This window comes from Symphodus melops (genome assembly GCF_947650265.1).
Source record: "Symphodus melops genome assembly, chromosome: 5".
In the NCBI taxonomy this organism is placed as follows: domain Eukaryota; kingdom Metazoa; phylum Chordata; class Actinopteri; order Labriformes; family Labridae; genus Symphodus; species Symphodus melops.
Window position 1 is genome coordinate 19,506,378 of NC_136695.1, and position 15,326 is coordinate 19,521,703.

At 41.0% G+C, this 15,326-nt stretch overlaps 1 protein-coding gene across 1 annotated transcript; it reads left to right on the forward strand.

Annotated features, from left to right (window-relative positions):
• Window positions 1-1,408: 1,408 nt before the first annotated feature.
• ptpn3 (protein tyrosine phosphatase non-receptor type 3) lies at window positions 1,409-14,900 on the forward strand. The gene is made up of 27 exons (XM_079343921.1): window positions 1,409-1,578; window positions 2,241-2,306; window positions 2,839-2,980; window positions 3,982-4,116; window positions 4,248-4,290; window positions 4,429-4,510; window positions 5,511-5,555; window positions 5,650-5,702; window positions 5,834-5,951; window positions 6,054-6,141; window positions 6,222-6,310; window positions 6,396-6,459; window positions 6,794-6,996; window positions 7,084-7,209; window positions 7,375-7,536; window positions 8,042-8,144; window positions 8,241-8,318; window positions 8,470-8,526; window positions 9,005-9,161; window positions 9,292-9,467; window positions 9,642-9,732; window positions 9,926-9,987; window positions 10,107-10,253; window positions 10,953-11,081; window positions 12,265-12,410; window positions 12,535-12,670; window positions 14,304-14,900. Exons 3-27 carry the CDS (start codon window positions 2,912-2,914, stop codon window positions 14,355-14,357), a joined length of 2,613 nt encoding a protein of 870 aa, XP_079200047.1. The 5' UTR covers window positions 1,409-1,578; window positions 2,241-2,306; window positions 2,839-2,911; the 3' UTR covers window positions 14,358-14,900.
• Window positions 14,901-15,326: the final 426 nt, after the last annotated feature.

Here is a 15,326-nt window from a genome sequence, read left to right on the forward strand (position 1 = left end):
GGTCTATGAGAACACATGCTGGTAGTTTACACTTTATAGGCAATCTTAAACATCACATTATTGAACAAATAGTCAACAGATAAACTGAAAATGACGATGAAAATAATAAATCTGTTTTATTTTAATCACATACTCATACTGTCTAAAAATACTATAACATGTTTTGTATATCTTCTCAGTTTAATGCTATAAAAATAACACTGTTTACCATTGGTCTTTCTCCTCTCTAAAACACTTAATATCATGAATAGTATGGTCAATAATTAGTTGTTTTTTTCAGTTGTTCAGCATTTTGGGGTGTCTAAAACTAGACTCAAATTGGAAATGTTCTTGTTTTAAAGGTCATGATTAATTTGCTATATGTTATAACTACTCTGCCTATTTGAATTAAATGAAACCTGGATTGTCCTTGAGGGATTTTACCTTGTTGTATAGCAGTTGAAGGAGTTTAGTGAGACTAATTCCACTCCAACATATACAGCTGCAAAATGCTGCTTATCCAGGCAAGACCATATTGAATATGTCTGCAAACAGACATATTTTATTCCCCCCACCGGCTGTCATGTCATGTTCTTGTTTTGTTTTTTTACTTCCATTTCCCAACACATACATGCTACTTTAAAAATCGAAATTGCTCCACCAAATAAAGGTATTCGCAAATATTGAACCCAACCATTCCAGAGGCTCTGGTAACTCTACCATAAAAATGAGTTACAGCTGGATAACAGCATTTTCTCCCACCCTAACCACACAGAGAACAGAGCACTATTATAATCACACCTGAGATAAAGAGTCCAATAGTTTACGGAGGCAATAACAAAGCACTCATTTGTACAGTCACTTAATAATGGAGCTGAATCCCAGATCAAATAAACATGGGAAGGTAATATTTGTTTGGTGTTTAGATATTGTGTCAGATGTATGAATCTTTATATCTTACTGTCTTTATTTTATGTTGTAAATGAAGCTGCTATGACATAAGATACATTTCAGACTTACAATAAAGTGCCACCTATCACTCACTCATTCACTCACTCACTCAATCAATCAATCAATCAATCAATCAATCAATCAATCAATCAATCAATCAATCAATCCATCCATCCATCCATCCATCCATCCATCCATCCATCAATTACAACCACCAGTGTTAAGATTATAATGAATCAGTACCTTGGGACGATTTAATATTAGTTTAATAGACCTAAAGTAAATTAGTTGAATTATTTTTCTATAAGGCATCATATAATATGTTTTCAAAGTTCTTCCTTTTATGTGTTTTGCACTTATTTTCTTTTTTGGATTAAATACATGGGCTATCAATTTAATAAAGGCTTGATGTAATGTTTGCCCTAATTTCCTTGGCTTTGCGCAAGCACGCCACCTTGAGCGCGCATTTCTCGGAGAGCGCGCGCTGCGAAAGGGGCGGGGCCGCGCAGAGTCAGCGCAGCCAGGGATGAGAAACTTGTCCCGGATATTTACCTAACTATACCTGGCCCTTCCGACGCGCCCCGTCCCGAGGTTTTCACAGCGGACACTTTGAGGAACATGAACAGTCTCTGAGGAGGGAACGCTGAGGTATACACATATTTATTTAACCTCTTTTGAACCTTCTCTTCTTAAAAAAAAAAAGAAAACATTCACTTTGCCAAGTTACGAGCACAGCTAAAGTTTGCCTGTGGAGCTTTACTCCTCTTGGGTGTAGCTGAAGCAAAATATCAGGTTGTCAACAGTTTCCTTGTTCGCACTGAGGATCAAAGTACAGCAGGTCAAAGCAGAGTTCATTATCGACAGACTAGAAGAGACGATCAACATAGATATGGGCCCAAAACCATATCTCTCTGTTTCCTTTTAAAGGTGTATGACTATATTTTAGGCATAGGTGTTTCTGATTTGAATCCTACAGTGTTCGGTTTTAACCTTGAGCCGCAAGGCTATTTCTGATTCATCTTTATTTGCGTAAAAGTCATCATAACGTTGGATAACTGCATTTATGTTTCCTCATCTTTAAATGTTGTCAGAAATTGATGCCATATACATTACCACCAGTGATTTCAAAGTCTCTTCATCAATGATAATTCTGCTTTAAAAGTCACTTTAGCTTGTCAGTTCATTAAAGGTTGCTTCTGGAGAGGTTATTATGGAAAAAAAAAGTCTTCAAACTGGGACTAACTTTGTTTTAACATATGCAGAGTGTGTCACTGTGTTCAAACATTAACTCAAATGCTGTGTCCTTTCAGAAAAGTGTGCGTGACCAGCCAATCTGGATTCATAAATATCGACCTGGAAGCCAAGGCAGGACACATGTATGTAAATATATTTACATGAACATAGACGCTCGCACACATACCAAAAACAGATATTGCTGATGTATTGTCTTTTATCTTGTATGTTCGTGCATGCATTAGCAGTGCATGTGTGTTTGTGTGTGTTTGCAGAGCTTCCAGTGGCAGCTCTGAGATCAGTTTTAGTTCTGTCGATGGGCGTGTTCAACTCCGAAAATGTTTAACATTCTTATCATTCAGCTGCCTGCAAAAGGCGGAGAGAGACTCAGAGGGAGAGAGGCAGGGAGAAGGAAGGGACATGTTCAGACCCAGGCCAAATAATAAGATATTACTAACACACACACACACACACACACACACACACACACGCTACACGAACAGTCACTCCTCTGCATTCACGGTGCATTACTCACTGCAGCCTGATGCTCCATCCAGCACATAATACTCACCACACAATGTCATCCTCAGGGAGGTGCTTTCATTTGAAGACAACAGCCTGGAAACATCTGACACTGTTTTTGTGTGTGTGTGGTGTGTGTGTTTGTGTTTCCAGGTCCCCTCTCAGTGACGATCTGAGGGCAGGGTGTTTGTCTTGAGAGGGAGGCAGAGTTACCGTGGTAACAGACATGCCAAAACCGGACCTCCTCTGCCTAGTTCAGCTGCTGGACGGCACAATTGAGACCTTCAGAGTCAACGTGCGTAACACACACACACACATACACACACGCACGCACACACACACACACACATACACACACACATACACACACACAAAATCAAACACACATGCAGTCAGTGTATGAGGAGATCATATGTTCCTCCCGTTAGTCTCCACTAATGATAGCAGCGTCACTCTATGATGTAGTGACGACTATTCGTTCTATTCCCATTGAGCCACATCTCTTGTTGAACGCTGACCTTGACTTTGAAGGACACGCTCAGCTCCTGCAGTTTGCATGGAGCTCGTTACTCTTAGTGTAGGTGCCTTCACATCAGCAGCACATTCAGCGACATGCAGCCTGACAGTAGTATATACCCACAAACACGCTGTAAGGCAATCACAATATTGCTTTCCAGCCGCTGTGCTGCATCTTTATGTGAACGGTGGGAGAGCAGGGAGAGCGCTGTGGTCCTAATGTGCAGACGGATTCTAAGAATAAACTCTTCATTACTTTCTTTTTCACGGCTGCTGTATTTCTCCTCTGTAGACTAATGTTTATTGTGTGCCTCCACTCAATTGAAATGGATCTTCACTTGGATTCTCTGTTCATGTACATCAAAATGTATGTTTTCTTGCTGAGAGAAAACACTGGTCACTGCAGTTTACAGTAAGTGTTGTCCTCTTGTGATACTGATAATGTGCTTCTGGTCACAGAAAGTGGGAAATGTGGATACGCTGCTGATTCTCCTTCTAAGTGATTAATTAAACGATGAACAGTTAAACCACAGAGAGTGGAGCAGCAGATGGTCTTTTGGATATTCTATTATCATCTAAATATATTTATAACTAATTTGATTTTTTTTTTTACATGTGTTACTATTTTTATCTCTTGAAATAAGCAGAGGGAAACCCAACGATTAAAAGAAATATTCCTGTCTATATAATGTGGCTTGGTATCCCTGTAAGTAGTCCACGGTTAGCTGTCGCTCAAGGTTTTGGCTGATATTGATGTTGTTTGTTGTTTCCGTCTTTCAGAAGCAGGATGAAGGTGTGGTTCTGTTGGACCAAGTATGCAACCACCTGGGCCTGCAGGAGAGGCAGCTCTTCAGTTTGCAGATCAGAGAATCGAGCACAGCCATCGCCTCGATCACAGCCAACACACTCTCTCCTGTGAGCTCGCTCTTCATCTGCTACACATTTGGGCTGAGACTATTGATTGTTTATTTTTTTTCGAGGATGACACCACAGGGTAAACGTATATGAATGTTTACACTTAATGAATCTCTCTCCCTCTCTGTCAGAGATGGTTGGAGCCTGAGAAACCGTTGAAGAAGCAGATAAAGGGTATCCTCTTGACAATTTACTGTCTCCACAAATGCATTTTTAGTTAAAAAAACATAATTGAAGCAGAGTTTTAAAAGAGACTATTTGAATTGGGTGACCTTACAACAATAGATCCATGTCATTTCTGTTTTTTTGCAGGTCTTGCTTCTCCCTTTTATCTGAACTTCAGAGTACGATTCTTCATCTCTGATCCCAACTCTCTGCAGCATGAACAGACACGGTTAGTAGACATGTTTCTCTGTTATTTTGGGGTTTTGTAGCAGTATTATTTCCACATATATTTCATCTAAAGAAATTGTATTACCCACAAAGGTCTTCTTTTTCAGTGTGATTATGGATGAAATTAAGGACTTAGTGGTTTGTGTCTTTAATTTAACACAGTGGTGTGAACCTTCACTTCAGAACAGTAGTACTGTAAGCTGAATGCCAACATGCTCATATGACAGTCTTGACATGTTAGGAGCCTGTTTACATTTTGTTTTGTTCGCATGCCACCAAAACTCTATAGCTCTATAATCAAAAATTAGTATTTGTATGTATTTTACATTTTATTTTTGGATAAACCACAGTATTGGAATATTGAAAATGTAGCCTGACAAAAGTCATGCAAATGATTCTGAGGAGGACATGAACGTGTGCAGAAGACTTCACAACAGTCCATTCATCAGTGGTTGCACCAGGTTACTCAAAAAACACAAATGTCAGCCTGTTAATGGAGCGGGGGCTTCTGTCAGAAATAATTGATCCCCTGGGTATCTTAAATGTATGTCAAATGTGTTGAGGTATGCCATATTGTAAATGTTGAAATGTTTCTCATTGTAAGAAACCTTTGACGTGCTAGTAGCACAAAATTAAAAGAGGAGGGATCATCGACTGAAGTAGAAATCATCCTCTGTGTGCCATGCTTGACTATAGATGACCTCAATGCAATTCATTCAATGGTTGCTGTTTTTTTTAACTTTTTAAAATGACTTTCAGACTGGGTAAAAAGTTGTAGAGTGACTTAATGACACACCAACTTTGCTGTCCCCAGAGCAAAGTTGATGCACCATCAGCCTTATTACTGACCTCTCTTTTTCTATGAACGTACGTCTTTAAACCACTGTGCATTACCTAAAGCACCCGGAAGTTGTAATCACAAGGCCTTTGGACACTTGACACAATGACCTTTTGGGGCTTGGCTTGACTTGTGTAAAGTTCCCCTTGTGTATTTCCCACAGACACTTCTACTTCCTCCAGATCAGGAGCGACATTAGAGAAGGGCGGTGAGTTAAGCACAAACATGAAATATATCACCCATTTACTCTGTACAGTTTGTATTTATCTGATTCAGTATGTAATCATGGAGTCTGATTGCAGGTTGCAGTGTCCTCTGAGTGCAGCTGTAGTGTTGGCCTCTTACGCTGTCCAATGTAAGTCTCTCCTTATAGAGGGGGAGAAAAAAGATAAATGACTTACTAGCAATCATCCCTGATGAGGATGCTCTCAATAAGCAGCAGATGTCAGCGTGTGGGTGCTCAGTGTTTCTGTTAATCACCTGCAGCTGAGATGGGGGATCACTGTCCGTCCCGCCTTCCCGGTTACCTCTCAAAGGGCTTCTTCATTCCCGAGCAGGATGAAGACTTCTTCTCTAAAGTAGAAGACTTGCATCCTCAACACAAGTAATTCAGACATCTCATTAGCTCTATACCTCTGAAACAACAACTGGTTTGTCGTGTATTTGGTTGCTGTTCTTGCATGTGAGAATCTGGGTGTTCTCTTAGGGGGCTGAAGCAGAGTGAGGCAGAGCTGTATTTCCTCAACACGGCGAGGACTCTGGAGCTGTATGGAGTGGAGCTGCATACTTCCGTGGTACTCCCGTAATTCAACTTTGATTTAATACTTCCATTTTCCAGTTGAAACCTCGGCTCATATAAGAACCTTTTCCTCAGGAATCTAACAACACCCCTCTGATGGTGGGTCTGGCCTCCAGCGGTGTTGCAGTGTTCTGTAATATGATATGCTCCAGTTTCTTCCCCTGGTGAGTGATAATGATGTCACTAATTACATCTTAGATGCCTATTTTTTTTCTGAAGTCGTTAACAATGTGACTGCTTCACATGCAGGGGGAATATCATCAAGATTTCCTTCAAGAGAAAACGCTTTGTTATACACCTTAAACGCAAACACGTGAGTCTATCTACAGTTTATTTGTTTGTTTTTATAAACACATGCTTTTTAATGAAACCTGGTGTATTAATACCCAATATTAAAGCAGGAGATTTTTAGCTCATTATTAATATTTGAATAACAAAAAGTCAGAAATACAGACTTAGGTCATAGATGGTCATATGGTATAATTAAAAAGATGCTGCTCCTCCAGTCTTTGGCAATAAAGAAGTAACAAGTCTTTCATTAAAAATACGAGACAAGGCAGTGTTATTGCCTTATATTGATTTAGTCATGTACTGTAACTAAGATTTGACCCTCAATAATTGGGTTACCCTCACTGAACATGTTGCAGGGGGAGACCCAGGATTGTGAGGTGTCCCTCATTCTGCCCTGTCCCAAAGCTTGTAAGAACCTGTGGAGGTCCTGTGTGGATCACCACTCCTTCTTCTGCTCCAACCGGAGCGCCAGGAGCCCCAAAAACAACAACAGCACAGTGCAGTCCTACAGGAAGCTGATCACACAACACCTCGGCCTCAGCAACAGCAAGACTGAGAGGTGAGAATGTGCTGACACGTTTATCCTCACATGTTTCATTTGGCATCAAGACAGAATAGTTTACATCATATGTCTGTTTCTTTGCAGTGGACCAGTCTGCCAAAGAGTGGTGGGAGGGATGGTGTGGAACCCAGTGATGCGGAGGTCCACTTCATCAGAATATCTCGAAACCAAGAGTCTGCCTTCTAGATCGCCCCCATCCACCCCAAACTGGTACGACCTCAAGGCTCATCCACAACTACAGATGAAAAGAGAATTAGTGTAGCATCTGAAAGCTGGTAGAGATGCTGCAGTTTTCTTTTCCTTACCTATCCCGCCATTTCATCTAACCTTGTTTTGAGCATAAATACACTGTCTTCTGGTTTGTCTCCCTGTTAGGAGAAGTCCTCGAGTTCGCCACGGAATCCGCAAGCCCCGCCCCTCCTCGGTTGAATTGACTAGTGACTTGAAAGACATGTCAGAGGGGGAGGACGTCTTCTACACATACAGGGCGTCTGTGACCAGCAGCAAGGACAGTGAAGGAGACTTTTCACCACACTAGTCAGTATCCGTCACAGCAGAAACATCTCTTAAAGGAGTCATTTTAGTGGGCTTTGTTGGCATGATGTATCATCATTTATTTATTTAAGATTTGACTGACGCGTCTGTAATATCATCTAATCCGTTTAAGTTTAAGTAAGCAACTGAGATTACTGTTAGATTACTGATAGAGCTGTTGCTTGGCTTTTATTTCACCAAGGTCAAACTATTATCATGAGTTGGCTGAACAGCCATAAGAAACTCCCAGCTGTTTCTGGTTAGAGAGCCTTTTGCACGTACACTTCTGAAATAAGTAGCCATTAGCAAAGATGTTTCACTCAGAAAAGAAAATACACCACCCTGTATAAATTGGTATGTATTAAGTTGTGAGATGATTACTACAAGCACATCATGTTAACACAGCAGACAAGAAGATGTTTTCCTGAATCATTTAGCCGTGTTGTTTGTTGAATCTGTTTATCATCAACAAACGTTTGAAGAATTTCTTTAATTAAATCTCTTTCAGCCTTCCTGGCACTGACGCTCATGGGACAGACGAGTCACTGTTGCAGACTGATGACAGTATAGGAGAGGACGATGGTGACCACAGCTTACAACTTAACAACAAGGTCCGTTCTTTCATCATTAACTCTAAATTGATGTAGTACATGTTTGTCTAGGTGTGTACATATATGAGTTGATTCCGAGCTCTTGTGTCCACACAGGGTTACCCGGGCGACGGTGACTTAATGCTCATATGTATTAACCCCGATCACGAGGGCAAGTTTGGCTTCAATGTAAAAGTGGGTTCTCTTTCTTCAACTTCGATCTATTTCTCGTATCCTTATACTATCCTCGTGTTTCATATTTATGTTATATACCTGCATTGTGTTTGTGTTGTCACTCCTCCGCCTTCTGATCTATTGCTCCATGTTGTTTCCTAACTCCTGTCAGGGTGGGGTGGATCAGAAGATGCCTTTATCCATATCCCACGTTAAACCTGACTCTCCGGTAAGAACAGACTCTGACATGTTTGTGTTTGGATTGTCGAGTCCAGGTTTTGTCACTATAACTCTGTGATGAATTAGCAACATAATATGGACAAATGGATCTTTATAAAGCAGGATGTATGGGGCAGAAATAGACTTGTGTTGATAAGTCAATTAAAAGTTTGTAACTGTTGGTTGAATAGAACAGACATGAAAAATATGGATTGATTAAGACACAATTATTGATGAATAAGAAAGGTTTGTAAAACTTGACTGATAGGAGGTTTGGGGTACAAGTGAACATTATTCTTAGTAAAGTTTAATGGTGACACTGTATCTTTAAGTGTCTGATTTCTTGTTACTTATTTGTTTGTCATATACACACTGATGCTGATAGATGTGCAATCAGCTAGTGACCAGTTGTAGCTGTCAGCCCTGTGACATGAATTGATGATCGCCGTGGCGATGTCAGCTTTGATACCAACCTGTGTTCTTTGTAGGCAGGTCGATGTGAGCCCAAACTTCTGGAGGGAGACCTTCTTGTGCTCATCAACGGTCGAGACATTTCTGAACACACACACGACCAGGTTGTCATGTTCATACGAGCCAGCAGAGAGTCGCATTCCAGAGAGCTGGCCTTGCTTATCAGACGTAAAGGTGCGTGTTTGTGTGCAAGAACCGGAGAGAAAGAACTACTGAAGCTGTGTGTGATTTTAAAAGTGCTCACGGTCTTGTTCACTTCTCCATGAATATTTCCTCATATCCTTCAACCGTTCTTGTTTTCCAGGACCTGGCCGGGTGGCACCTTCGCTGCAGTTGCCTCCTGCTCTCACGCTTAGTGGGGAATCACAGGGTCACAGGTCACCGTCCTCTGGCCAGTCGGAGCGGGTCACTACAGTGGAGGAATCCATGAAACAGCTCGAGAGAGGCATACAGTCAGGCACAATGTGTTTCCACTTTGAGGTACTATTACCGTTAAAATGAAATAATTAATTATTAAGTTCAGATATCAGGCTTTAGTGATCACTTAGACCCCTTAGTCTGAGACAATGAGGCTGTGGTCAGGCTTGAATGTGTATGTGTTGTTTGTTTATGTATGACTGTTTTCACATGCATGTATGCTTTTTTCGTTTATAGAATTTATACAGGAGAAAGCCTGGTCTGTCTATAAGCTGCGCCCGGCTCCCTGAGAACATGGATAAGAATCGTTATAAGGATGTTTTACCTTGTAAGTGCTTCATATTCTGGCTGCCTCTATTTCTGAGTCCTACATACCTGCTCCCTCTCCTCCACCCCCAGCTCTTTGCCTCCTTTCTAACCTTGATGTGGCGCTCACGGCTGTGGCATCTCATGAAATTTAATTGGTGGCGCCTGCAGTTCTGTGATGACCCTCACACACTGACGTCCTGCTCTCCTTTCAGACGATGCCACCAGAGTGGTGCTGAAGGGCCAGGAGGACTACATCAACGCCAGCCACATCACGGTGTGCATCACTGATATAAAAACTGTCCGTTTGACTTGTCCCTGTCTGACATGTGAATGCAAACTCATCCTTTGTGTGTTGCCCGTGCATCTGTATGTATTTATTTGTCTGTCTCTTAGATGGCGCCCCCAGTGTCTGGTGTGTGTTTACGTTATGTTGCAGCTCAGGGTCCGTTACCACAGACCTGCACTCACTTTTGGCAGACTGTTTGGGAGCAGCAGACACATACCATCATCATGCTCACAACTCTGACAGAGAGAGGACGGGTATACATTCTTCTACACATTCATACTTTTCACACAATAAACAGCAACATTTATATGGAAGAAGTGAGAGAGGAGAAGAAACAGCTGGAGAAACACTGGAAATCACACAGCTTAATATCAGCAGTTCTTTAGCAAGTATTACTGCAGCACTAGTTTGAGACTTTTACACACTGCTTTATTTGGTATTATTACAGTAATAACAAGCTTCTACGGGGGTGTTTGCAAAAAATAACAATTAATTGGCACCGTTGTGAGTAATTACAGGGTTTCAGAGAGAAAAGAGAGAGAAAAGCTAAATATGAAGTGTAAGCAGGATGCCAGTGAACTAAATCATCGGAGGGTGAAAACATATTGATGGAGACAGCGATATATCAAGGTCTTGTTGCATGAATATGTCTCCCTCAGTTGCTTAGTTACCAGATGCTTTCATTAATTGATCATTTTCCTGATGATAGTCAAGTACCTTGAATTTTTCTCTACTTAAGGATCAGACAAATAAACTGTGAAATCACTTCACATCCTGCTCCTGATGTATTGTTTTTGTTCCTCAGATTGCTTGAACCTACAACACTGTTGAATGTTGGGTTCATTTCATGAGAGTTGAGCACAGCGAATGCAGCAGGGACAGTAAATTGTATTCTCACTGATGACTCCATGTCAGATGAAACTTAACTTGTCACTAATTTCATACACTTTCAGACCAAGTGCCACCAGTACTGGCCACATCCTCCGGAAGTGAGGGAATATGGGCACATGCGGGTGAAGTGTCACTCAGAGGAGTGCAACCTGGCGTACGTGACGCGACAGTTCACGCTGACACACACACAGGTACAACAGCAAATTGGGCTGCAATGGTAATAAATTGGTTTGTTGGTCCGTAGAATGAATTTGCAACTCTTCTGATTATTGAAAAATGTAATAATATTTAAACAATATCTTCTCTTAGCTTTTCAAAAGGGAAAATTACAATTCAATTTAAAACATTGTAATAAAAGCAACTAGAATTTGGGGGTGTTGCAAAAATAAAACAATCAGGTGACATCACTTTTGGCACTGTTTTCTGATCCTTAATCGGCCAGACTATTTTGGGACTGGGGGAAATAGTTGGCAGATGATTCAATTATGGAAAAATCTGTCCCTTACTAGCACATAAAATATGAGCACATCTCAAATATGGCATCAATACACTGAGCACGGTGACATGTACCATGTTTATGCCATATGCCACATAACAGAGCTCACCACAGGCAGCAAACTCTGCAGCCAACATACAGTCACTTGTGTGTGGAAGGTTTGGTGCGTGGGTGGGTGCTTTGGTGTATATAAACAAATTCTTTGAGCACACCTGTAAGCAGGTGCATGTGTAGCTGTGTGTTTTGATGTGAGGCTCTTTCTTTCCGGTTATTTCACGTTAAATAAAAACCTTAATAAGGGCCTGCTTTTCATATGGTGGACAGGTAAATAAACACCTATCGCTCAAGGAGGCACAAAGTCAGAATGCACACACATGCATACACAGTTACTGCTGTGTGTCCATCTGTTCCTCTGGCGGAGCAAGTTAATCCCTGCATGGAATAACAGGCCACATGACCGGTATGATCTCTAAAATCAGCCATCTCTCTACAATTATTTAAACTCCAGTGTATCCTCTCCACACTACGCAGTTTTTTTTCTGTTTTCATCTCACTGTGTGGGTCCTAATCTCGGTGTCACCTACTGGTCACGTGCAGTTTTGTTGTGCTTACCTTCTCTGTTATTCAACTCTGGGTTTTTCTTTTAGACAGCAGACTGAATATTGTCTGTGTTTAAGCTTGCAGTGCTGCAGTGAATCTCATGTGGGTTACATGTTTTTTTTTTCATTTTAAAAGTTATGCAATGCTTTAAATCTCTCTGATTGTCTGCCCTTTTGTGTGTGTGTGTGTGTGTGTGTGCGTGCGTGTGTGTGTGTGTGTGTGTGTGTGTGTGTGTGTGTGTGTATGTGTGTGTGCATGCGTGCATGTGTGCGTCTTAGCTGGGTGAGGAACGTGCAGTCACACACCTGCAGTATGTCGCGTGGCCGGACCACGGCGTACCCGATGACCCATCAGATTTCCTGCTGTTCATCAGCTCAGTGAGGGAGAGGAGGAGAGGTGAAGAACCACTAATGGTACACTGCAGGTAACATACACTCATAGCAGTACACACAGTCGCCACATACACACTCACTGTAATTTAACGTTGCAAGCTTGTACTGTACCTGCCTCTGCTGTTCACTCAATCTGTATTTGAATTACTCTTTCAGCGCTGGAATAGGTAGAACAGGTGTTCTTATCACCATGGAAACGGCACTGCGTCTATTGGACGAGGGTCGACCCGTATTTCCGCTGGACATCGTCAAAACACTGAGAGACCAGCGAGCCATGATGGTTCAGACCACGGTACAGAGAAACAGAAAAACTATTCGTGCTCCTTTAGCTTCAGATGTTGTTTTAGAAAATAATTTTATCTGGAGTCAAATTGTGTTTACAGGTGTAGAACCTTGTAATGACATCACAAAGGTAACAGCCCTGCCCTGGGGAACTACCTCTTTTTTCCTTATTTTAAATGTGACCACTCAGGAATTCCTGCAGGGAAAGTTTTCACATAATGGGCATACATACACTTAAATAAAAAAATAAAAAAAAGATTCACCTAATTGGATGAAATAATGAAATAGTGACATTTTGTAACTTGCAAATCATCCTTAACGTGTCATCCCAGAGTGCCAGACAATCACTTTTCTGACCAATATTGTCCTAAGGCGATATCTTAGGAACATTATGAGTATGCATCTTCAGATTTGGCACTAAATATGTTCATATAGACTCAGTGATTGATGTATTTTGGTGTTCAAAGGTCAAGGTCACTGTGACCTTATGTCTGTCCTATTCTTGTGAATGTGATCAGCAACAGACAGTGGGGATTTTATAACCTCTTACTTAGTATTATTTTTTATAAGTATGGGTAAAAGATGCCATCCACGATCAATTAGTGAACATTTTGAAACTATATAGAAAAATTCAGGTTGACCCACTAAAATTCACTCAGCCAAAATGTACTTTTATAGAGGTCAATGTTGCACTGCTCTACATACCATGGGTCTTGTCCTCTTTTGATCTTAATTAATTTGAAGACAGCTGCAGTATACCACTGATGGTTGCTTGGGGGAGGGGGGGGGGCTGTCCTGGAAGCCGCGCTCTGCAGCCGCTCGGTGGTATCTGTCAAGGGAGAGAAAAGTGTTACTCATTGCTTTGAAACGAGGAAGTGCTGGGAACATGGCAGCCCTCCAGTTAGCAGTCTGCTTCTCGGCCACTACTACCAACACTATCACCCTTATTTTGAAAGGAGATCCAGTCGCTGCAGGCTTCTTCGCTCTGACGTTTTTTGCTGATGGAAAGCGTCCTCAGGTTTCCCTTCATGTGTTAATAAAAAAAATAAATAAATAAGCACAGTAGAGGAAAAATATTTTCCAGGTATAAGGATGAGCATTTTTCTGTGTTCTTTGTTTAGTTTTCTAACAAACTCCATAAAAGACAATGTTTTGGTTCAATGTCTCATAGTTTCATGCATTAATGGTTTTCACACGACAAATTCTTATTTATGTTGGGATCATCTGATTCTGACTGAAACTTTTATCAGTCAAAATAAGAATGTTCAGTTTTTTTGACATGTTAGCATTGTCACTGCATGTTAGCAGGCCGACTTCAGCACTAAGAGCAAAGTACCATTACAAAGACATACCTCTCCGAGAGCTACTCAGTAAAATTTATATTTACTGTCACCATATTCACCCTGAAGAATTGCCATAAGGTTGACACTCATGAACTTGGAAAATGTATGTTTCCAAGCAAATACCTGTAAAACTAATGAAATACAGCTCTACGGCAACTTGTGGGAAATGTTTTGACATTAGTCATGAATGTTTGGACATTTCTTCGTTGATTTGTTCATTTTATAGACTAGGAGTTCTGTAACCATTTTTTTTAAAAACAACAGTGTTAAAAGCTAATACACTTTTCTCATGTGTTTCAGTGTCAGTTCCAGTTTGTGTGTGAGGCTATTCTCCGAGTCTACAAAGAGAAATAGGATGGACCTACAGTGCCATAACCTAAGTCAGCACCAGGACCAGAACAGACACACTAACCGTTTCTGCCTCATGAAATTGTCGGTTACCTCCACAGAGCAACTGCAACATATTAACCTCCGTTAACATCTGTGGGACTCCAGGAAAGACTGGATAATAAGAGTATAACTGACAGTATGAATCACACACCCAGTCGGCCTTTGTTTTAAATAATGGTCTTAGAGGCTGCGGTCTCTATAGAGACTGATGTGAGACGGATGTTAGTGGTTAATTTATGTCCACAAGGCCACAGGTATGTTGTCTCTATGTAACAAGCTATGTGGGCCATTGACGACCACTTCCAAAAACAGGGCAGCAGAGACAGAAGACCAGGATTGTTATAATCTCCATGCGGTCTATCCTTGCGTCAAAAGACGCAGAGCGAGACAGGCTTTATTTTCTCTACAATACTTCAAGGTTTTTGGTGGTGCAGCTGGAGAAGCATCAAACCCTCTTTCCAACCCTCTTAAATTATTAAGACACTAAATAAACAAACATATTTTTAATGACATGTCTGCTTGTGTCATTTCCTCTGATGGTAAACATTGTAAATTAGATCATTACATGGGTATTTGTCACTTCATGTTAAGATTCTTTGCTGTCCAAGAGGCAAAACAAGCCTCTTTCACACTTCCCTGCAGAGTGAGGCTGCTCACTGATGTGAGAGTAGTCTGCTGATTTAACCTTTAGCTGAGTGCCTCTAAAGCTGGCAACATACCAGTGACACTGTCTCAGTATCATAAATCAACCCAAACTATCAAATGTTAACTTACAGGAAGACACTAAGCAATATTGCTGTGCGGGTTTACGTATCTCGTTAACTTATAATATGTTGTACATATAAACGCTGTTCTTTATGTACTGTAGAGTTCCAATTGCTCAAGGAGGGTATGCATATTTATTTTGAGTATTTTTTTTTTATTCTGTGAAAG